The sequence below is a fragment of the Scyliorhinus canicula genome, chromosome 15 (genome assembly GCF_902713615.1).
Source record: "Scyliorhinus canicula chromosome 15, sScyCan1.1, whole genome shotgun sequence".
NCBI lineage: Eukaryota > Metazoa > Chordata > Chondrichthyes > Carcharhiniformes > Scyliorhinidae > Scyliorhinus > Scyliorhinus canicula.
This window is the reverse complement of record NC_052160.1, coordinates 88,480,700-88,503,492: the sequence shown is the minus strand read 5'-3', so window position 1 is coordinate 88,503,492 and position 22,793 is coordinate 88,480,700. Positions and strand designations below refer to the sequence as shown.

General features: G+C 45.7%; 1 protein-coding gene across 1 annotated transcript in view; it reads right to left on the bottom strand.

The window, feature by feature from the left end:
* The window catches only part of LOC119978252 (AT-rich interactive domain-containing protein 2-like), a 346,118-nt gene that overhangs the window by 152,726 nt on the left and 170,599 nt on the right, over positions 1-22,793 (bottom strand). The window contains exons 4-6 of the mRNA XM_038819734.1: positions 13,175-13,308; positions 11,681-11,899; positions 7,400-7,467 (exon numbers count right to left, since the gene is read on the bottom strand). Of these exons, the coding sequence (XP_038675662.1) occupies positions 7,400-7,467; positions 11,681-11,899; positions 13,175-13,308 (421 nt within the window). The remainder of the gene's footprint in view (positions 1-7,399; positions 7,468-11,680; positions 11,900-13,174; positions 13,309-22,793) is intronic.

The following is a 22,793-nucleotide window of genomic DNA, read 5'->3' as shown; positions in this document are numbered from 1 at the left end:
CTTTGGCTGGGAACACTACCCGGAATAATTTGTGGGATTAAAATTATTAGCTTCTAACAACCTTAAGCTAGGTATGACTCCAGCCAGTGCAGTTATTTCCAATTTTGCCCAAGTTCTTTGATGCCATTCTCAAGTCAAATGTTGCCTTGACGTTAAGGGAAGCCATTCACACCTATGCTCGAATTCAACCCTTTTATCCAAGTTTGGATCAAGGCTGTAATGAGGTCTGGAGCAGAGGGGTCCGGATGGAACCCAAATTGAGTACTGGTGAGCGGGTTAGTTCCAAGTAAGTGCCACTTGAAAACACCTTTGAATACATCATCTATCATTCTGTTGATGATTGAGAGTAGTGTCATATCTCTAAGAGTGTCATATTTCTTAAGACATGAAAGAGATCACAACACCCTGTAAATCAAGCCGTATATTTTGCTTATTTAAAAAGAGTTTGCTGAACCAGAAAGCATGGCTGCGACATGCCATATGATCTATATGTTGGCTACAGCTCTGGAAACAATAAAACAAGTTGCAGTCCATCTCCCCAGGACTTGTAAGAGAGAGACTCTGAAACCCGTTATACCTGTGAAAGCACTAATGACCTTCATCTATCTCCCAAGGTAAACAATGGATTTTGACCAGAGGCTTAGAAACTGGTTACCCTGAAAATCACTCTACAATGGGCAAGACTACATGACCCAAGCTCCTTCTGATTTTGGAAAGTTTTAATGTAACATTCCTAGACTCAGAATCAGTCTGCCATTAAACATTCAGCATGTAAACACCAAAGTCAGACACCAGGTTGCCTCAAGTCTAAACCTCCTTGAAGCCTGATTCTCTGGAATATTCCTGCCAACACCTGTAAAGTGGACCAAGTCTTTAAATACCAACATCACCTTGCCGCACCAGCACCAACCTTGAAGTATTTTGCTAACTCCTGCTTTCAGCTAACAAAACCTGCCTGAACTTTAACTCCTTTGTAAAGGAACCCATCACTGGACTCTGCCCATCATGTGAATTTTTCATTTGTGAATTCATGCATTTTTCTAACTGGAGGGCTGTGTCAAGTGGGGTCCCGCAAGGATCAAGTGTTGGTGCCCTTGCTGTTTGTGGCTCATATAAATGATTTAGATATGAATGTAGGAGGGTTAATCAGCAAGTTTGTGGATGACACGAAAATTGATGGGGTGGTAAATAGTGAGGAGGATAGCCTTTGATTACAGGAGGAAATAGACATGCTGGTCAGATGGGCTGATAAATGGCAAATAAAATTCAATCTTGATAAGTGAGGTGATACACTTTTGCAGGACAAACCAGGCAAGGGAATACATGATAAAATGGCAGGACCCTGGGAAACATTGAGGATTCCCCTACCGGCCTCCCCGAACAGGCACCGGAATGTGGCGACTAGGGGCACATTTCACAGTAACTTCATTGAACCCTACTTGTGACAATAAGCGATTATTATTATTATTAGGATCAGAGAGATCTTGGTGGGCATGAACACTGGTCCCTTAAGGTAGCAGAGCAGTGGTTAAGAAGGGATATACTTGCCTTTATTAGCTGAGGCATAAAGTTAAAGAGCAGGGAGATTATGCTGGAATTTATTGTGTGCAGTTCTGGAATCCACACTTTAGGAGGGATGCGCAGAGGAGATTTACCAGGATGTTGCCTGGGCTGGAGAATTTTAGTTAAAAGAGAGATTGGATAAACTTGGATTGTTTTCCTTGGAGCAGAGGAGACAGAGGGAGGACATGATTGAGATGCATAACATTATGGGGGGCATAGATAGAGTAGACAGGAAGAAAATTATTTTCCTTGGTGGAGAGATCAATGACCAGGGGGGCATAGATTTAAGGGAAGGGCGGGAGGATTAGACAGGATGAGAGGAAAAGTCTTTTAACCTAGAGGGTGATAGGAGTTTGGAACTCGTTGCCTGAAAGTGTGGTGGAGGCAAAGACCCTCATAACATTTAAGTATTTAGAAATGCACTTGCGATCCCAAGGCATACAAGGCTGTGGGCAAAGTGCTGGAAAATGGGATTAGAATAGTTAGGTGTTGTTTCTGACTGGTGTGGAAGCGGGCCAAACGGCCTTTTTTCTCGGCTGTATATTTGACTAATTCATATCCATAACTGTTTTTCCCCCCCTGTTTTAATTGATGTCTACATACCTTTCCTATTTCCTTCTTGTGTGCTTATATGCAGTTGCACCAACTGACCCCAGGTTTGAATGTATGAATAAACAATACTTCTGATTTCACCATAAAAACAGTTTGTAGTGAGTTAGATTAAAATTGACTTCAGAAATAGGGGGTTTGCGGAAACATGCCACAGCCCATTTCAACAATTAAAACACCCGTTTTTAGGCATGTGGCAGGAAAAATAAAGGAGTACAGCTTGCCTCCCTCCCCTGTCCATAACAGCAGGCTGATGGAACTCTAAATGGCCAGATTAATTTGTCTTGCCTTTTTGGACAGGACGGACCGTGGCAATTTTCCACATTGTCGGGTAGATGACAGTGCTGTTGCTGCACTGGAACAGTTTGGTCTAGCGTGTAACTAGCTCTGGAGCACAAATTTTCAGTACTACAGCTGAAATTGTCAGGGCTCATAGCCTTTGCTGTATCCAGTGTATTCAGTCTTTTGTAATACAAATTGTAATGGCAAGACAAATATGTTGCGGCTGTGGAATGTGGGAATTTCTGGACACTGACGGGATCCATGTCTGCGAAAGAGTAGGCAGCTGGAAATTTCTGGATCAGGTTTATTAATCTGGAAGCCAAATTGAGGACACGGTGCAACAGCGAGGGGGAGAAATACCTGGACAATTTGTTCCAGAATACGGTCATGCCTTTTAGAATAGGGTTGTCTGTTTTGGTGAGCAGTGAGGGATAGGAGAGTGAATGATGCAGGTACAGGGACCAAGCAGACAGTAGTAGAGGAGCCTCAGACTTTGCAATTGTCAAACAGGTTTGAGGTGCTCACAACTTGTGTGGACGAAAACGAGGTCTGCAAGGTGGATGCGAAGGCTGGTCATGGCACCATGATACAGGAAGCAGTTCAAGTGGGGGAGCCGGGGGGGGGGGGGGGGGAAAGAGGCAGTATACAGGAATGTAGAGTTAGTGGAGGACAGTACACAGAGGGATAGACTCTGTATGCTGCAGAAAACAGCAAAAACTCTACATTGCCTGCCTGATGCAAAGGTTTGGGACAGCTGCTCAGAGCTGGAGAGGAGAGGATCCAGTCATTGGATCCATGTACACACCAACAACATCGGCACAACAAGGAGGAAAGAGGCTCTGCACAGTCAGTATGAGAGATTAGGGACCAACTGAAGAAGCAAAACCTCAAAGTGAGAATCTCTGGATTATTACCCAAGCCATGTGCAAATTGGGATAAAGCAAATAAGATCAGAGAGATGAATGTGTGGCTCAGAAACAGGTGTAGTCGAAGTGGGTTACAGTTTGTGGGGCACTAACACCAGTACTGGGAAAAGAGGGGAGAATACCATTGAGACGGTTCACATCTGGGCCTCCATGGGCAACAAGTTCCACAAGTACCAGGACAAGGACGACATGGCGGCCAGTGGTTAGCACTGCTGCCTCATGCCGCCGAGGACCCGGGTTCGCTCCCAGCCCCGGGTCACTGTACGTGTGGAGTTTGCCCATTCCCCCCTTGTTTGCATGGGTCTCAACCCCACAACCCAAAGATTTGCAGGATAGGTGGACTGGCCATGCTAAATTGCCCCTTAACTGGAATTTTTTTTAAAAATAAAAGTATCAGGAACAAAGAGCAGATCCTGAGGTGAGCTAAAGGCATAAGAGGATGCAAGTGGGGGTAGCACGGTGGTGCAGTGGTTAACACTGCAGCCTCACGGTGTTGAGGTCCCAGGTTCGATACCAGCTCTGGGTCACTGTCTGTGCAGAGTTTGAACATTCTCCACATGTCTGCGTGGGTTTCACCCCCATAACCCAAAAGATGTGCAGGGTAGATGGATTGGCCAGGCTAAATTGCCCCTTAATTGGAAAGAATGAATTGGGTACTCTAAATTTATTTTAAAAAAGAGAACTGTTCCAATTCAAAAACAAAATCCCATAAACCAAAAAGCCCTTTTCAGGGGCATGGCCCAGCACTAAGGCCAAGTGAGACCAGGAGAGAAGAAAAAGGGGAGGAGGGTAGAGCGCTGGTTGCAACAGACAACACATAGAGATGGGGGGAAAAAAAGTAGCTGCCGGCCATTTTGAATGGTCCATGAGCAAGGGTAAGCCCTAATGGACACGGCTGGGCCCACAAGGTGAGAATGGTTAACCCCACCGGGGGGGGGGGGGGGGGGGGGGGGGGAGAGAGACACTAGCTCAATGGAGTCTAACCATATTAGTTAGCAGGACAATTTCATTTACATCGACAAGCACAGTGACGGACCTAGGGGACGGTAAAAGATGGTCAGTGGTCAGCGGAACCCCGAACGGGGCCCCGGCAGTTTTGGTAAATATATATGGCCGAACTGGGATGACGCAGTGTTTGTCAAGAAAACGATGGCTGAAATCCCAACTTGGACATCCACCAACTAATCATAGGGAGCCACTTTAATGGTGTACAGGATTTGCACTGAACAGATCCAACCCTGGGACAGGTAACGTGTCAGGCACGGCACGCAAATTAAACGCCATTATGGAACAGATTGGGGTGGGGGTGGTGGTGTGGAGACCCATAATTCTCCTTCTCCTACGTGCACGAGACCTACTCACAGATAGACTTTATGGAGGGAAGGAGGTGCCTCCAAGGGTAACTTTATGGAGGGAAGGAGGTGCCTCCAAGGGTAACAAATGCAGAATACGCAGCAATTGTAATCTCCGGTCACTCGCCGCACTACATTGACGTGCTGTGGAGAAGGGATGGGCCCAATGCCCGCCCCATGGAGGATGGATGCAGCTCTCCTCAACGACAAGGAATTCTGTATCAACGATTATATATCCTGCAACCAGAACAGGGAGGTCTCACCCTCCGCATTCCGGTAGGCACTGAAGGTGGTGATTTTAGCCTATAGGGCCCTTAGGGATAGGAAGGAAAGGGAAGCCAAGCAGTGGCTGATCGACTCCATACTAGAGGTGGATTGGCAGTACTCCCATGGCTGCAGATGCAATTTTACCTACTCTCCAACAGCAGTCCAACAGCTCCGCTTGCCACAGGAGGCCATTTATGAAAATCGCTTATTGTCACGAGTAGGCTTCAATGAAGTTACTGTGAAAAGCCCCTAGTCGCCACATTCCGGCGCCTGTCCGGGGAGGCTGGTACGGGAATCGAACCATGCTGCTGGCCTGCTTGGTCTGCTTTAAAAGCCAGCGATTTAGCCGAGTGAGCTAAACCAGCCCCTGACGGGAGGCCATTTATGACCATGGAGACGAGGCCAGCTGTATGCAGGCACACCAGTTGAGCTAACAGGCGGCCAGGAAAGGTGTCAATAAGGCCTTTAGGAACTTTTACTGAGGGCTACAAACCTCTAAGCCCCCAGAGGATGTCTTGGGGATGGCACAGTTCCTCGACAGACTCGATATACCAGTGGTGGAGGAGGAGGACAAGAAACAGGCGCTGGAAGCACCACTAGGGCTTGGCAAAAATCGTGGAGAGCATCAACTCCGTGCAATCAGGGAAAGTTCTGGGACCGGACGGGGTTTCCGATAGACTTTTACAAAAAAATTGTCAGCAGAGCTGGCCCCGCACTTGCGAGAGATGTTCAACGACTTGCTGTCGGAGGGAGCCCTGCCGCCCATCCTGGCAAGGTTCTCGATCTCTTTGATCCAAGAAGGAGAAAGATCTGACAGTGGGTGGATCACACAGATCAATCGGTCTCTTAAATATTGACCCGAAAATCTTAGTGAAAGCACTGGCGAGGCAACTGGAGAGCTGCCTGCCAGAAATGATCGTGGAAGATCAGACCAGGTTTGTTTAGGGCAGACAACTAACAGCAAACATCAGATGCTTGCTGAACATAATAATGACCTCATCCAGGGAGAGGATACCAGAGGTGATCACCTCCCTGGACTCTGAGAAAGTCTTCGAACGAGTAGAATGGAGGTACCTCATAGAGGTGCTTGAACGGTTTGTGTTTGGAGCAGCGTTCACCACATGGATGAAGCTCATGTACTGCGCTCCTATGGTGAGCACCCGACAAACGCAACCAACTCAAAGTACTTCCGTTTGCACAGGGGAATGAGGCAGAAATGCTCACTATTCCTGCTCCTGTTCGTACTTGCATTTGAGCAGAGTGGAGTCTGCTGGCTAGTGAGGGGAAGGATCCCAATTATATCTGTCTGTATATATAAGCTGGGTGCAAACCCTACCACCAAAGTCCCAGCTGCAACCCGTTGAATCATTGTAAAATCCAAACATGTAAACGTAAATTAGTATTGAAGCCCCAGTCACGGTTATGGTGACAGCGAGGGGCTCAAATATTGTTTGCTTCTTTTTTTATTATTATTACTGTTGTTGCATTGTCTTTTACATGCAAAACTCCGTTTTTTACATCCAATTCCAAACACCAATAAAAATATTTTTAAAAAACAAAATGCTGGATAAATTCAGCGGGTCTGGTAGCATTTAATTGTCCATCAGTATTCATGACCGGATGTGGCAGGACTGCAGAGCTTTGACCTGAAAATGCTGATTGAGGGATTGCTTAGCTCTGTGCATTACATCCTGGTCCTGATGTAATTTGTTGTCTTGGAATTTAACCAGGGCAATAGTGCTACAATTGGCCTCCATGCCGCTGGACCAGTAGTCACGGGGAGGAAGAAGAATAAAAATTAGATTGCACTTCCACTCTATCAATGTCCAACGACCCATTTTAAGAGCCAGCATCAACATGTCAACTCTATCAGCTTTGGTTATGATTCCCCTTATGGCTTATTAACCTGACAACATTCACTTGTCTTGGCCTATACATGGTCAGTATTTATTCTGCAATTATTATGGAATTATTTTGCAATGCAAGTAGTCATCTACAGCTCAAGAAGGATTCCCCCCCTTAGTGCTTTTAGATTCAAAGTCAAAATAAAAATGTTTTTTACTATCACGTCATTTAAAGGGTAGGTCTGTTGCATTTATATAGTCTATGTAATGCACAGTTCGTGAGATTTAGTGCTCCCAAAATCTCCTTTAACAATTAATAATTGTCCAACTAAACAGGTCAGTTTAACCGCTCGTTTACAACTTAGATGCTACCCAGCATAAATTATGTTCTTAAGTTCTTTTAAACTGTGCATTCCAAGTATAAAAACATATTTAAAATAAATCTACTTTCGTACCACAGTATAATTTACATAGAGCCCGAGTACATATTCAGGATGGCCCAACTTTAAATAGCTAAAACACAGGTGCGCTGTGATCTGCTGGATTGCATAGTCACCTTTATGAAGTCCCTTCCAGATTTAACTTTCCATTCTGATTCATATACATTCAAGTAGGTCCCTGGACCTAAAACAAAGAACATACACATTACTCAAACTGAACAGTATAAACATGAAACAAATGTCAAATTTGGCATATTCATCAGTGCGAAAAATCAAACATGCTAAGCATCTTGCTCACTTGGCATACTTCATCTATAGACATTGTAGTCCTAAACTCTGTCAATTATAAAATAGTGTTTTGTTCCAGAAAGCAGAAAGCACGTTGGGAGAGCAGAGAAAGAGCACGGGATGGTGTGCAGGGGCAAGAGGAGGAAGGTGAGAGGGGGTGGAGGACGAAGATGAAGAGAGGGTGTACAAGATGGCATGTGGCGGGAGGGGGAAGCATGGACAGGAAGGAGATGGGGAGAGAGCGCACACTGGGAAAGCCGACAGGCATGGAGAGGAGAGCCTATAAACATGTGCCTCGGCCATATTGGGGAATGTAAAATATGTATGCTGGCTAAAGGGGGCGGCCACAGTTGTTATTATGAAGATGCTTACCTGTAAATATACATGTTAATTTTTGCGTGTTTTTGTTTTTTCTAATAATTTGTAATTTGTTGGATATAAAATATGAAAACTCAATAAAAAACATTTCCAAAAAAAAAAGGCATGGAGAGGAGATGGTTGTAGAGAGGGCACGTGAGGGAACATGGGCAAAGGGGCAGGAAGACTCTTGATGGAGGATGATATGAGGGAGTAACAGAGAAGAGAGCGGGGGAAGACGAGAGCAGGGGAAAGATGGGAGAGGAGGGAGGTCAGGGGGAAGATGAGACTGGAGAGAGAGAAGGGGAAGATGGGAGGGGAGAGAGAGCAGGGGGAAGATGGGAGGCACACCAAGGGGAGCGGTAGAGTGTCGGGAGGAAAGGAGAGGGAGCTATGATGAGAATGGTGAGGGAAGTGAAAGAATGCAGGGAAGAAGGTGGAGAGTGAGCAGGAAGGGTGGGAGGGAGAACAGGAAGAAAGAAGGAACGAAGGAATAGAGGAGAATGATGGAGGGAGAAAGAGCTTGTCAGAGAGTCGGCTGAAATGCACACATGTTCCAACACAGTTGCTGACAAATTGCGCAACCCATATGAAAAATGAATATTTGGCAAAGCTCAAGGGCTATATCCAGGTCGTCTGGAGAAAAAAATAAAATTAACGGAACAAGTGGAAAAAGGAAATTAAATAGAACAATTGCCCATCATTAAGCTTGAAATGTTATGTAGGTGTAAGGGGAACAGTTTGCTGCTCAAACATATGGGGGGTGGGGGAAATTCTCAGTTTCAAAGACTAAAATATTTGGCAAAGCTCAAGGGCTATATCCAGGTCGTCTGGAGAAAAAAATAAAATTAACGGAACAAGTGGAAAAAGGAAATTAAATAGAACAATTGCCCGTCATTAAGCTTGAAATGTTATGTAGGTGTAAGAGGAACAGTTTGCTGCTCAAACATGAGGGGGGTGGGGGAAATTCTCAGTTTCAAAGACTAAGTGTTGATCCTGGGACAGAACTGGTGGACTTACACAACAGCAAAATTGGTGCCGCTCCCGGGGCAATTCATCAATTGATGGGCCAGCGCTGGCACCATTGGAACACAATTGATTCCAATGTAAAACTGTCGGATTCGCCAGGGTTGGGATTGACATTCGAGAGTCTGACAAGCCCCATATTGGCAGTCCCCCCCACGCACACACTCATCCAAACAATGGCAGCAAGGAGAGCGGAACCCCGGTTCGTGGACGTGGACCTGGAGACCATGTTGGGCGCCGTGGAGGAGAGGCAGGATACCCTGTACCCCTGGGATGGGAAAGAGGCTGCCACCCAAAGCCATACACTGGGCCTGGCCACAGATGCAGTGAACGCTGTGGGCTCCACCGCCAGGAACGCCCAGCAGTGCCATAAAAAACTGCACATCCTCCTCAGGGTGGGCAGGTGAGTCGGCAGCACAACTCACACTCAACAAACCCGTAACACCTCCCCTCGCACCGGCAATGTGAAGGGGAAAGCAGCCCATAACCCCCAGGAGAGGAAAAAAGACTTGTGGGGGACCGTCGGACCTGTGGCCCCTAACCGTTGCGGAGTAGTGGGCACTGGACCTGGTTGATAGGCCCAGAGAGAGGGCTGTCACCGATGCAGAGGTCGGCTTCAAGCGAGGAAGTGAGACCCCGCTGAGTTGTGGTTCCCATGACACGTGTGCCCACCCCCCACCCCACCCCCACCACATCCCCCCCCAATCCTATTGGCAGAATCAGCTGCCGAAGAGGTGGGCCCTTCTGGTGTTCCCCGCCCCGGCTCATCCCAAGCGGATAGCAGCGAGGAAGGGGACACAGATAGTGATAGGAGCCTTCGAACTGCAGCCCAAAACACCCCAGAGCATCAGTTCGAGGATGACACCAACTTCCTGGCACAGCTGTCTCCCACATTCTGCACCATCGCAGAGACACTCACCTTGTTTAAGCACTTTGGCAAAGCAGCACCTGGGGCACCATCTGGTACGCATCGCACTCATGCTGCAGTACATCAGGTGGAAGCAGGAACCCCCGAGGGGGCAGACAGTTGGAGGACGGCCCAACATCAGGGACTATCTGCCGTCTGGATGGGTTTCGGGCTTCTGGAAAGGGCGGGTCCCATCGATAGTGGAGGTGCAGTCGCAGAGTCAGGGACTACATATGGGGTCGTCATCAACCATTCACCGCCTGCAGCGACAGTTGGAGGAGTCCAACCGCCTGCAGGGGCAGGAGGTGCTTCCGACCATACGTGCCATCCAGGCCAGCACCGCACAGGTGGCGTCCACGGTGGAGGCCTTGGGGGAGAGCGTATCGGCCATTGGTTAGCACAGTTGCTTCACAGCTCCAGGGTCCCAGGTTCGATTCCCGACTTGGAACACTGTGTGTGGAGTCTGCACGTTCTCATAGGTTTCCTCTGCGTAGGTTTCCTCTGGGGCAGGCGGTTGGACTCCTCCAACTGCCGCTGCAGGCGCTGAATGGGTGCGCCGCTTTCCTCCCACAAATCCCAAAAGACATGCTGTTAGATGAATTGGAGATTCTGAATTCACCCTCGAAGTACCCGAACAGGCGCCGGAATGTGGCTACTAGGGGATTTTCACAGTAACTCCATTGCAGTGTTAATATAAGCCTACTTGTGACAATAATAAAGATTATTATAATGATATGTGGATAGCATTTACTGTACATGCGGACTAGAATGCATTGGCGCTGTTGTCGAAGCTCCGGAGCATTTTGCCGGATGTCTGGAGCTGGCCACAATTTTGGCTTCACGACCCATTCTCCGCCCAATCGCCTTTCTCGATTGCAATGTCGGCCAATGGACAATCCCACCGGAGAGCTTTGAAAATGTTAATCTGCAAGTGAAACACTTTTGCCGTCTCTTCACCATCCATTTTAAAATTACCATGGATGTTAAACTGTGTAGAGCTTTGATGATTTTCAGAGAATCAGTTGAAAAGGACCAGCTCTCTTTTCTCTCTCTCTCCCAAAAAACTGCTGTATTTCTAAACTGCAGAGACCCGAATGAATCTACCGTGAAAGCCATTACAGACTGGAAGCAGAAAATCTCAGACTGAAAGCAGAGATTGAAGAAAGGTGCTAGAAACAACCACCTGAAACATCCATCTCTTTACTTTCATTATCATTTTTACACTCTTCCTTCTGTGTTTCTTTGTCTTGTCTATGTGTGCAGAGGGTGGGGCAAGTTTGGGAGGGGGGGGGGGGAAAGAGTTGGGAATTAGATAATAGTTAACCTGTTGTATTTGTTGCATACTTAATTATAGTTACTGTTATTAATAAACTTAATTGTGTTTAAATTTACAAACCCGACGACTGTAGTTATTGGGCAACTTATTTGCACCAACATTAAACTCTGACTAATTCAAACTTAACACTAACCAATAAAGAAAATAAACACACAAAGGGGTATCTAGATATTTAACTACATACTTACCTTAATTTCCTCACTTTATGTCACTCTGCTGTCTGAGGATTATACCATTGTTTTATTTCCTCTGGTGTGATTATTTATTTCCTGTTGTCTTAAATTACTTACCACACCCTTCCCTTCGGCACCAAATTACCACTTTCACCAAATTTCTGTTGTCACTTTTTTTAACAAGCCATCCTATTTATCCGATTCTCTGCACACACAGCTCTGAAACAGATACTTTTGTTTCTATGCCTTCTTCTGAAATTTTGATGATCTCATAATTTATATTCTTATCTATGGATTAAAAGTTGCTTACTATCGTCAAAAATCCCAGCATGTGCAAGCAGCAGTGTAACAACTTTCGGGTCTTTTTCCATTTGTAGCATTTGTTTGTTCCCGTGTGACATAAGTGTACAAACGTTGATTGCAAAGTCCACCTCATTTGGAAGTCCCGAAAGTAAAGACAGCACCACTTTATTATAGTCGCTGATCGTGGTAAATTCTGTAAAAAGCCCATATCCTCGACGTACACTTTCTGAAAGAAAAAGGTTTAGTTTCTTTCACCCTTAAATGTTAGCGAACAAAAACTAAAATCATACAAGTCACATGAGAGGGGGAGTTTAACAGCACACCAAAGCTCTGATGGGAAACATGGGATTAGAGGGCCACTGGCAGTGTCGTTACAACATTGGTTAAAGTCAGAAAGCAGTGCATAATAATGAACAGTTGTTATTCAGACTGGAACAAACTGTGGTGCCCTCCAGGTGTCAGTTTTAGGACCACTGCTCTTTTAATATGTATTAATGACCTGAATTTGTGTCCAGGTCTCGCGAGTTCACAGTTTTCAAGTGACACAAAGCGCAGAAATACAGCAAGGGGATAGCAATAAACTTCAGGAGGACACAGATTGGTAAAATTGGGACAGGCGTGGAATGTGCCATTTAAATTCAAGTGCAGTGATGCACTTTGTTCGTAAGAGTGAGAGGAGGCAATATAAATTAAATGGTATAATCTTGAAGTTATTTCAAGAACAGAAAAACCTGAGGTCGAAACAACGGCATGATCGAATGGATTTAAAAGAACTGAAAACAACCAAAGGCAACATGAGCTTTTAAAATAAATCAGTTATTTGGATCCGGAATACACTGACAAAGGGTGATAGAAGCGGATTGAATAATAACTTTCAAAAGAATTGAAGAAATACTTAGGGGAGGAAATATTTTATGGTGAAAGAGCAACAAAATGGATTAAATGCAATGACTCTTTTAAAGAGTCAGCACAGGTCACTCTCTGAATCACAGCTGAATTGGCCACTTTCTGTGACTGTGAAAGGCGCGGCTGACAACACTTTGGAAAATCGCATTTAAAGAGCTCTTCAATCACTAGTCTCCATAGCATTACTCTTGTTTAGTTACCAAAGATACATTGATGGCCCAGAAGATAATTTTTTTATTTAACAGAATTCCCCTATCTCTCACTGCTCTTCTGGAGACTGGAGGGCAGCTGTTCCAGTAATGTGCTTCGTAAGTGATGCCATTGCACATGCCCACAAATATTCTATGTAATAATGTTATGATGTAATTACTTTACACATGTATGTTGGGGCACAGACATGCTGCCCCAAGGTACTGTTAGGTTTAGGAAACAGCACCACACAGGAGTTCACTCAGTCTCCCAAAACCAAGTGCTTAAATAAAAACAGCTGTTGACAGCTTATGTCATTCCTGCTAGAGGTCAACATTAACCCACCAAGATAAACCATATATATATAACCACTACACCTTTTGGAGCTTCCTCTGTTGGCACTTACCTGGAATAATGTGCTGATGCCGATTATAAAACAAATGAACCCCAGAGACTACACCCTGTGGTCGAGAATTGGTCGGTGTAAGTATTTCATCATCCTCACCAAAATGGTGCAACTTCTCGTAACTCTCCAGGTACCTGTACAAAGCATACAATACAGAACTAAACATATACTTTCTTTGGGGTTAATGTTGTAGTCAAAAAATTCAATCAGGTAAACATTTATTAGAATTGAGGTTCGACCTATCATCTCTTTTAATGCTGGAATATTCAATTATCAATAGTTAAATTCTGTGTTAAGGGACAATAGAATAAATGTTAAACGAAATATATACCATTGCAAACAAATTTAATCTGAGCAATAAAATATTGAAGTCTGTTGATATTAAATCAGAGGCATAGCAATGTGTGAAGAATGAAGGAACTTGGAGAAACGCATAAAAGAGCCGAGTGGTGTGGATAATTGCGAGCCAAGATGCAGTTCAAAGCAGAGAATATGCATATTTAGGAAAAAGAATAGTGAATTAGGGCATTGAAAACAAAAGCTAGGAACCCATATTGAAATTGTTTATTGGTTTAGTTCAGAATTGGTGAGCTACCTTACGTTTACAGTTATTAAGAAAAGCTTCAATGATTTTTTTTCTCCACCCCTTCAAAACTAGAAGAACAATAATCTAAAATTAGGGTCCACCCCTACCGATTGGTTAAATATATGTAAAGGAGGAATGTACAAGAACACAGAGCAAGTCCGCAGAGGTAGTGGTAATATGAGGAGACAGTGGTGATGTTACTGCACTGGAAATTCAGAGGCCCTGGTTAATGCTCTTGGGACAAAGAATCCATGACAGCTGGTGAAATTTAAATTTAATTAATTAATAAATCTAGAACTGAAACTAGACTCAGTAATGGTGACCATGAAACTATCATTGATCGTCGTTAAAAACCCATCTGATTCATTATTGCCCTTACCCAGTTTTTCATAGATTTTACAGTGCAGAAGGAGGCCATTCGGCCCATCGAGTCTGCACCGGCTCTTGGAAAGAGCACCCTACCCAAGGTCAACACCTCCACCCATCCCCATAACCCAGTAACCCCACCCAACACTAAGGGCAATTTTGGACACTAAGGGCAATTTATCATGGCCAATCCACCTATTAGCCTACATAGTGACTCAAAACTTACAGCGATACGGTTGACTCTTCACTGCCCTCTGAAACAGCCTAGCACGCCACTCTGTCATACCAAACCACTAGTGAAATATCAATAGCAGATGGACTGTACTGATTCAAGGCAACCTTCTCACGGGGATTTAGGGATAGGCAATGATAACTGGTGTTACCAGTGAGGCCCACATCCCTTGACAGCATGAAACGTCCAGGCATGATGGGCAAAAATGGTCAACAATTTGCCTTTATGATCACTTCCAGTGACGGGGGTGTGCTGAGCGGACGCACAGAAGGTGGCTCTCCTTTTGGAAACTCAAAATTAGGCACTTTTACCCAAATTGGCCACTAAACCCAGGGGGGGAAAAACACCCTCATCCAATACCACCACACCGAACAAAACATGTCAGGCAACAACAACCTGAGGGGACAACGGTAGAGGCAGTAAAAGCCTGGAGAGATAGACTAAGGTGATGGCGAACACATGGGATGACGAGGTCACGGCCACACTCGAACAGGATGGATCGTTAGAAAATATGCCGGGCTACCAACCGATAAACAAATGGAGGGAATTCCTAACACTGGAACTCCAAGAGCTCAAGGACGGCATCAAACTTGAAATGATGGCGGTAGCGAAGGTGCTAGTCACTCTGCAAGCAGCGTTGGGAAAAACGGAGCGGTGTCTAGAGACGCAGGAAGTGACAATCAGAGAGCTGGAGAAGGCCACGACTAGCCAGAGCGATCAGATCACCTCACTGGAGACAGTGATGGCAAGGTTGGTGGCGACACAAGGGATACTAAGGTGGAAAGTCAGGGACCAGGAAAATTGATCATGCCACCAAAACCTCTGCATAATAGGGGCCAAGTGGAGAGCACCAAAGGCAGAAACCATACAGAGTAAGTGGCCCATATACTGGGCAAATTCGTTGGAGGGGAAAGTTTCCCCAAACCCCCAGAAATGGTCCGAGCCCACAGGTCACCCTGGCCAAAGCCGGGGAGCAGTAATGGGCCACCATTGCGAAGCTGCACTAGTACTAAGAGCGGGAAAAGATCCTGAACTGGGCAAGACATATATGGTCCTGTGTGCTGAGTTAGCACAAGGAAGTACGAGCGAGGGGAGGGCCACGGCACGCGATCAGCAGCATGGCCCAAGGCTGCAGACTGGCTCTCCGACCTCGCAGCATTTCCTAAACTGGAGACGATAAAATTTGCCATGCAAGAGTAGGAAGAGGGCTTTTACAGGACATGGAAGCTGTTCGCCAACTTGTTACAAGATCTGTTCATAGCTAGCAACCAATACAGTAAATGGGTTGGGGAGATAAAGATTAAAAGGAAAGGGGGGGTGGGGAAGAGAGGGAAAGGCACGCAAGGAAAGGGAGAGGGACGAGAGACCAAAACTGTAGATAGACATCTGCAAATGCAGGCCAGGGCCAAACTAGGAATTGTGACAAAGGTACGCCGGCCAAAGGTTTGGGGGGGGGGGGGGCTCACAGCCACAGCAGGAGGGAAAGCAATTCTATGTGAATATTTCATACAATTTACAGTGCAGAAGGAGGCCATTTGGCCCATCAAGTCTGCACCGGCTCTTGGAAAGAGCACCGTACCCACACCTCCACCCTATCCCCATAACCCAGTAACCCCACCCAACACTAAGGCCAATTTTGGACACTATGGGCAATTTTACATGGCCAATCCACCTAACCTGCACATCTTTGGACTGTGGGAGGAAACCGGAGCACCCGGAGGAAACCCACGCACACACGGGGAGAATGTGCAGACTCCCATGATGGGACATTGATCCACAATTGGAGCCTGTTGAGTCTGATGCAGGAGGTAAAAAGGGACCCATGGAGGTGGGACTTGCTCGTGCTCTCCCTAGCGTGGAGAAAGCAGGCAATTAAGACCAACACACTGCCTTGGTTCCTCGTCCTGTTCAGATCCTTCCGGATCTTCATTCCTAAGCCTTCTTCAACAAAGTAGACAAATTAATCATGGCGGTGTGTGTGATGAGAGAGAAGAACCTTAGGATCCACAAGAGCATCTTACAGAGAAGGAAGAATGTTGGGGCCCTGGCATTTCCAAGCCTCCTATTTTACCACTGGACAGCCACTGCTGAAAAGAGTATGGCGATAGGTCAAAGAGTCGGGAGCGGAATAGGTAAAATGGAGGAGAGCTCCAGGACGGGACATCCCTCCGAGCACTGGCCAGGGCCCCACTCGCATTTCCCTCAGCCTGTCATAATATCCACTCATGTATATAATGAGATGCAGACAGGCAGTGATTGACACATAGGATGACCAGTAAGCACACAACACAGTACAGCCAATCACCAGACAGGACACTACCACTATAAAGCCAGAGGGCACTAGGTTTCCCGCTCTCTCGGGACCCAGCTACTGAGACAGTCAGAGTCCACGAGCTAGCAAGTGCAAACACCATGGGTAGCTAGTAAGTCTGGTCAGGCTACTACAAGGTCACCAGTCAGATCGGTATAGTGTCGACCCACAGCTGAATATGTATAGCAGTTCTATAGTTGAATAAAACAGTGTTGGATCTTCTCCAGTGTTAGACGTCTGTTTCTAACTTCCCTGCATCGAGTGCAGTCCACATCGAACCAACCTGCCTAACACATCACAAGTACAAAAGAAGCCCAGTGGTGATGGCCACACTGAGAACATGGAATCAATTCAGACACCACTTTGGGCCAGTCGCAATATCCATTATGGCCCCCATCTGTAAGAACTATAGGCTTGCCCCTGCAACAATAGACACCTTCTGAAAAAGGTGGAGACAGGACAAAGGAGTAATGATGGTAGAGGACATATACATAGACGGCAGAGTAGCAATCTGGGGAACTGATGGACAAGCTCCAGCTCCTGAAAGGAAACAAGCTCCGATACATGCATACAAGGAACTTCCACCGCAAGGAGACAGCAATGTTCCCCAGTTACCAGGACACACCCTATTGGACAGACTTCTAGCTGCAGGCAAACTAGGGACTGGAGCTGTGTTGATATGTACGGACAACTATGGAAGAGGTATGGTCACTGCTGGACGAGACACGGGAGAAGTAGGAGGAAGATCTAGGCATGGAGATAGGGGAAGGACTGTGGATCGCATTGCATAGGGCAAACTCCACCCTCGCATGCACAGGGCTGAGCCTTATGCAGCTAAAAGATAGTTCACAACGCGCACTTGTCAGAACACAAATGAACGGGTTCTTCCTGGAGGTAGAGGACATCGTGAAGGGTCAGGGGAGCCTGGCCAACCACACCTACATATTTGTGTCCTGTGCCAGACTTGTTGGTTCTTATATCACCTTTTTCGAGGCCATGTCCAAGGTAGTGGAGCCATGCTCACTAGTGGCAGTCTTTGGGGTATCTGAACAGCCAGACTCTTTACTGGGAGAGCGGCAGATGCCCTATCCACTGCCTCTCTAACCACCCGCCGGGGGCTCCTGCTCGGATGGAGATCAGCAGCGGCACTCAAGGCCACGGACTGGCCGTGACTTAGCGGAATTAAATTGAAAAGGATAAAATTCTCTATTCGAGAATCAGAGGACGGCTTTCACTATAGGTGTAAACGATTCACCAGCCTGTTGCAAGACCGGCTTATGACCAGCAACCGATCAGGAATTTGGCAAGGGGGGGGGGGGGGGGGGCCATTGACAGAACGAATAACAGGAGGAGGCCTGGAGAAGGGAGGATGGGGAGTGCGGTGTGGGGCACTAACCAGGGTATAGGGCAAGGAAGGCAGAGGAGCTGGGGGCAAAGGGCAAGACAACACCAAGTGCAAGCACAAGAACGGCTCCAAGGGATGCCCAGAGAGCACCAAACAATCCCCTTGTATGTTTTAATACCAGGAGGCAACATGCATATGGCTAATACGGCACGGTTGTGGTAACCTATCACCGGGAGCCCAAAGTTAGGGCCCCCGCATCTGTACATGTTACCTTCGTATACATAACTGTTTATATTGCTAATTTTTTGTTTTTCCTCGCATACCCAATCTGTCAACCTCTCTCTATTAGGGTGTTATGTTCCTCGCAACGTTATTATTATTAACGCAAAACCAATAAAAATACTTGAAGAAATTAAGATTTATGGGATATGATTTATGCCCATCATGTAGGCTGACAAATAACTCAAGCAGGAGTTAAATTATACCCTATGGGTCTATTCTACTGTTTATGAAAAGTGAACTTGGGTAAATAAGTACGGTTTTAACAGTTCACTATATTCTTGTCCAATTTATTTCCAATGCAACTGAGAGCATCATGAGTAATTAGATGTGTTGCAAATAGAAAGCATTTCTTTTGAACATTCTCGGAGTATGAACTTTCATAGGAAAGGAGGTAATTAGGGTGGGATGTCATCTGCAAAAAACAAAATATTGACTGGAAGTTGAATTATATCTGGTACAAAATGTCAATTCTAACTCATTGAGGGAACTGACAGGGGGCACTTCTGGTTATGCTCACAAAAATATGCTTTGTTCCGTTTATTCCATACTTCGGTGATGATCTCTACATTTCTTAATGGTGTAAACCTGCTCGATGCAATTCACAAACATTAGTGTAACTGCAGAGCACGAGGACAGACTTCGGAGAGACTCCTTCAAGAATCCCCTAGGTAAGCCAAGTGGCCTTGGAGACAATTCCTAACATGGCGGGAAGGGAGTTTTCCTTTCCATCTTTCTTTTATTTCAAATGATCAACTGGATGCACATCACCACACAAGCATGGGAGCACAGTGGTTAGCGCTGTTGCTTCACAGCTCCAGAGTCCCAGATTCGATTCCCGGCTTGGGTCACTGTCAATGCGGAGTCTGCACATTCCCCCTGTATCTGCGTGGGTTTCCTCTAGGTGCTTCGGTTTCTTCCCACAAGTCGTGCTGCTGGTGAATTGGAGATTCTGAATTCTCCCTGTGTACCCAATCAGCCGGCGGAATGTGGCAATTGGGGCTTTTCACAGTAACTTCATTGCAGTGTTAAGTAAGCCTACCTGTGACAATAAAGATTCTTATTATTAATACCCTAATGGGTGAAGTGAAGACATATTTTACAGATGGAAGATGTGCCGAAAGGAAAGACAGATAAACGGATATGAGGGTGGAACAATGACTCAGTATATCTTTAAAAAATTATATGTAAATATTTCAAAAAGTTTACACTTCACATGTTTCTATGCTTTCTTCATAAATACAAATTTTACTTATTTTTTGGAGGAGGCATTATACCAAGGCACTGTTACAACATACTTAGTGTAAGAATAAAACTGGACAGACCACCTGACATTGGACTCCAATACGACACTGGCACATCCAACCCAATCTATACTGCAAAGTCCTCCTAACTGGCATCTGGAAATGTGTACCTGACAAAGTCATCCTCTCATAATCATATCTTTCACTTAACACTGCAAACGCCTTCCATCATCATCCTTCGGAATATACATTCCCACCGGCAGGACAGACTTAGCACAATGGTACAGAGAGTTTAGTAGTGGCCCAGGGAGTCCTCAACATCAACTCAGAACCCCATGATCTCTCAAGCATACAGTGCGCTCCCTCAGCTGATGAATTTGTACTCCATGTTGACCACCACTGGGAGAACCATTGAGGGCAAATAATGTAATCTAGGTGGGGTATGTCAATGTCCATCACCAAAAGTGGATCAATAGCACCATTAATGACCGAGGTGGCCAAGTCCTGAAGAACACCACTAACTGAGTGAGCCTGCAGCAATGGGCAAAAATATCAACACAAGAGAAAATCTACTTGATCTCATCCTTACCAATGCCAACAGTCAAGAGATGCATCTGTCCATGATAATATTAATAGATGGGAGTACATGTGGAAATAATTGTGGTGTTTTTATGCTACGGTTACCCTCCATCATATTGTGCAAAACCTATTTACTTAGACATAGTTCCTCTATTCTCATGTGGGACAACGGGCAGCAGGACTCCACTACTAGCCAGCGTCCATCACAATAATTTTCGCTCCAGCGCCGCTGGTGCTCCTTTCTTGGAGGCCCTCAAATGTGCGGCCATCTAAAATGGCCTCCCGCAAAGAACGCTGTGAAATTTGGCCAAGCTTGAACACAGACAGGCTGCAGCCTGCAAATATACAAACTGTAGCTCAGATTATGCAGAAGCTAACACAGGCCAATTGACAAAAGGCCATTAAAAAGTCTTCTCAGGAACAATAGAACTATCCTTTCAATCAAATTGTCTACCAGATGCAGCAGCACCCAAGCCCTGCTCTGAACACTTCCAGACATGACCACTGACTGCCCATCCCGAAATCGTGTGACATCCCCTGATTGGGCTTGATCGTTCAGGGGGATGGAGCCCTGATCAACTGATTGGCAGCAATGCAGAGACTGCGCACAATAGGGGCAGGGAAAATCCAAGCTGGTTAAAAGGCACTACGCAGCCATCACTTGCTCTCTCACGACTGTAGCATCCACAGCTACCAACCAGCCAAGACTAAGAACCCACGCCATCCACAGAAGGACGACAACAGAACAGGCTACCTACAAGAATTGCAGCCTCCGCCAGACTACTAGAACCAGATAAGGCCTTATCTACTCTGTATCTGCCGGTCACCTGGAAGTAAGTCAGGGTTGTGTGTTAGTTGTAGTCCAATGTGCATGAACGTGAGATTAATCAAGTACACAATCTTGTGTAGGTCAAATAAACTATCATAGTACGAAACTAACTTGTGAGATCATTTGTCCATTGTATACAGGTTAAAGACACTGTGGTTATAAAAGAAAAAATATAATTAGCCAGGTCTTCTGTGCTCAGCACCATCGTCTTCTTCATTCTACTGTCACTCTAAGGCATACATCTGAGAAGCTAAATCCATGTCCGACCAGCCTCAGTCATCTCCCTATTGCATTGCCCCGCAGGCACCTATGACCAGTCCTGTGTAGTACTTCTTCATTTGTGATGCTGTCTCTCCATGTGATGCCCAGGATCTTACACAGGCAGCACTGGTGAAAGACAGTTAATGATGTGACTCCTTTGACGGCCCTTTCAAGGCCATGTTAATGGTGTTGGCTGTCCAGGCCACATGGAACCACTGGAAGACCAATGCTGCTTTGTCAATTCTTGTGTAGGGATTGATCTTAACATTATCGACCTTGGAAATGTTGTTTCCCAAGTAGAGGAAGTGGGTAATGTCCTTGTTGTTCTGCTGCTTCATGGTGGTGGGAGGACCTTGTTGCTGTCCGGTTGTAATTATCAAGGCTTTCTCACAGCTTACGCATAGACTAACCTTGGTGAAATTACTCTCAAGATGGATGGTCTTGAAGCACGACCAATCGTTTGGCCAGGGGATAGTCTGCGAAATCCAGGTCCTTCAACCTCTGATGTTGCCATGGGATGCCATGGTCTGCACCCACCATTGCCTTCCTCATGATTAAATAAATGGCTAAGAGGAAAGGTGGGTGGAGAGCTAAATGAAACAAAAGTCTGATCTTTGATACGCCTAACATTCAGAGCCAAAACTATCACCAGAATTGGCACTTGGAACTCTTTCAGCGCGGGAAAATCTGTAAGGTTCTGTGAGAGTTGAGGATCTACTGACTTGACATCTTGCACATTAGCGAGATACAGTGGATAGGAATCAGTGGTGAGGGTGATCAATCCTGTACTCAGGAAAGAACACCACCATACCCATGTGTCATGGGAGTGTCCCTTTAAGAAAGGTTTTTGTCTTATCACATGGCTTCAGTGATGTAATTTTGTGGGTGGAGCTGGGCTGTGGCTGTGTGAGGTTTTTGGTTTCGCTTTCAGTTTGTGACTGCTGTGCACTACAGACAAGGAGAAAGAAGAGTTTTGGCTTGTGTCTCTCTTATTTTCATTTGTAAAACTATTCCAGAAGTAAACAGGCTGTGGCTGCTGGCTTTGGTAACTTAAAAGAGATATTCAGAGAAAGCCAGTCTCATTCAAGTGAGAAGGACAGTGCTGGGCCACGCCCCTGAAAAGGGGTTTTTCATTTATGGAGGTTTGTTTTTGAATAGGAACAGTTCTCTTTTAAAAAAAATAAATTTAGAGTACTCAATTCATTTTTTCCAATTAAGGGGCAATTTTAGCGTGTTCAATCCACCTCCTTGTACATCTGTGTGTTGTGGGGGCAAAACCCACGGAAACATGGGGAGAATGTGCAAATTTCCACATGGATAGTGACCCAGAGCAAGGATCGAACCTAGGACTTTGGCGCCTTGAGACTGCAGTGCTAATCACTGCGCCACTGTGCTGCCCTTGAATTGGAACAGTTAAGGGGGAATTCATTAAGTGTTACACATAGATTACTGTAGCTGGGCGGTGTCTTTATGTTTGTAATTGATAAAAAATCTTGCTGTGTGTTTATATAAATGTTAACTAAGTTCTTAAAATAAAGCTTGTTTTGATTAAAGTGTCTGCGAAGACTGATGAATCACACCTGAAGG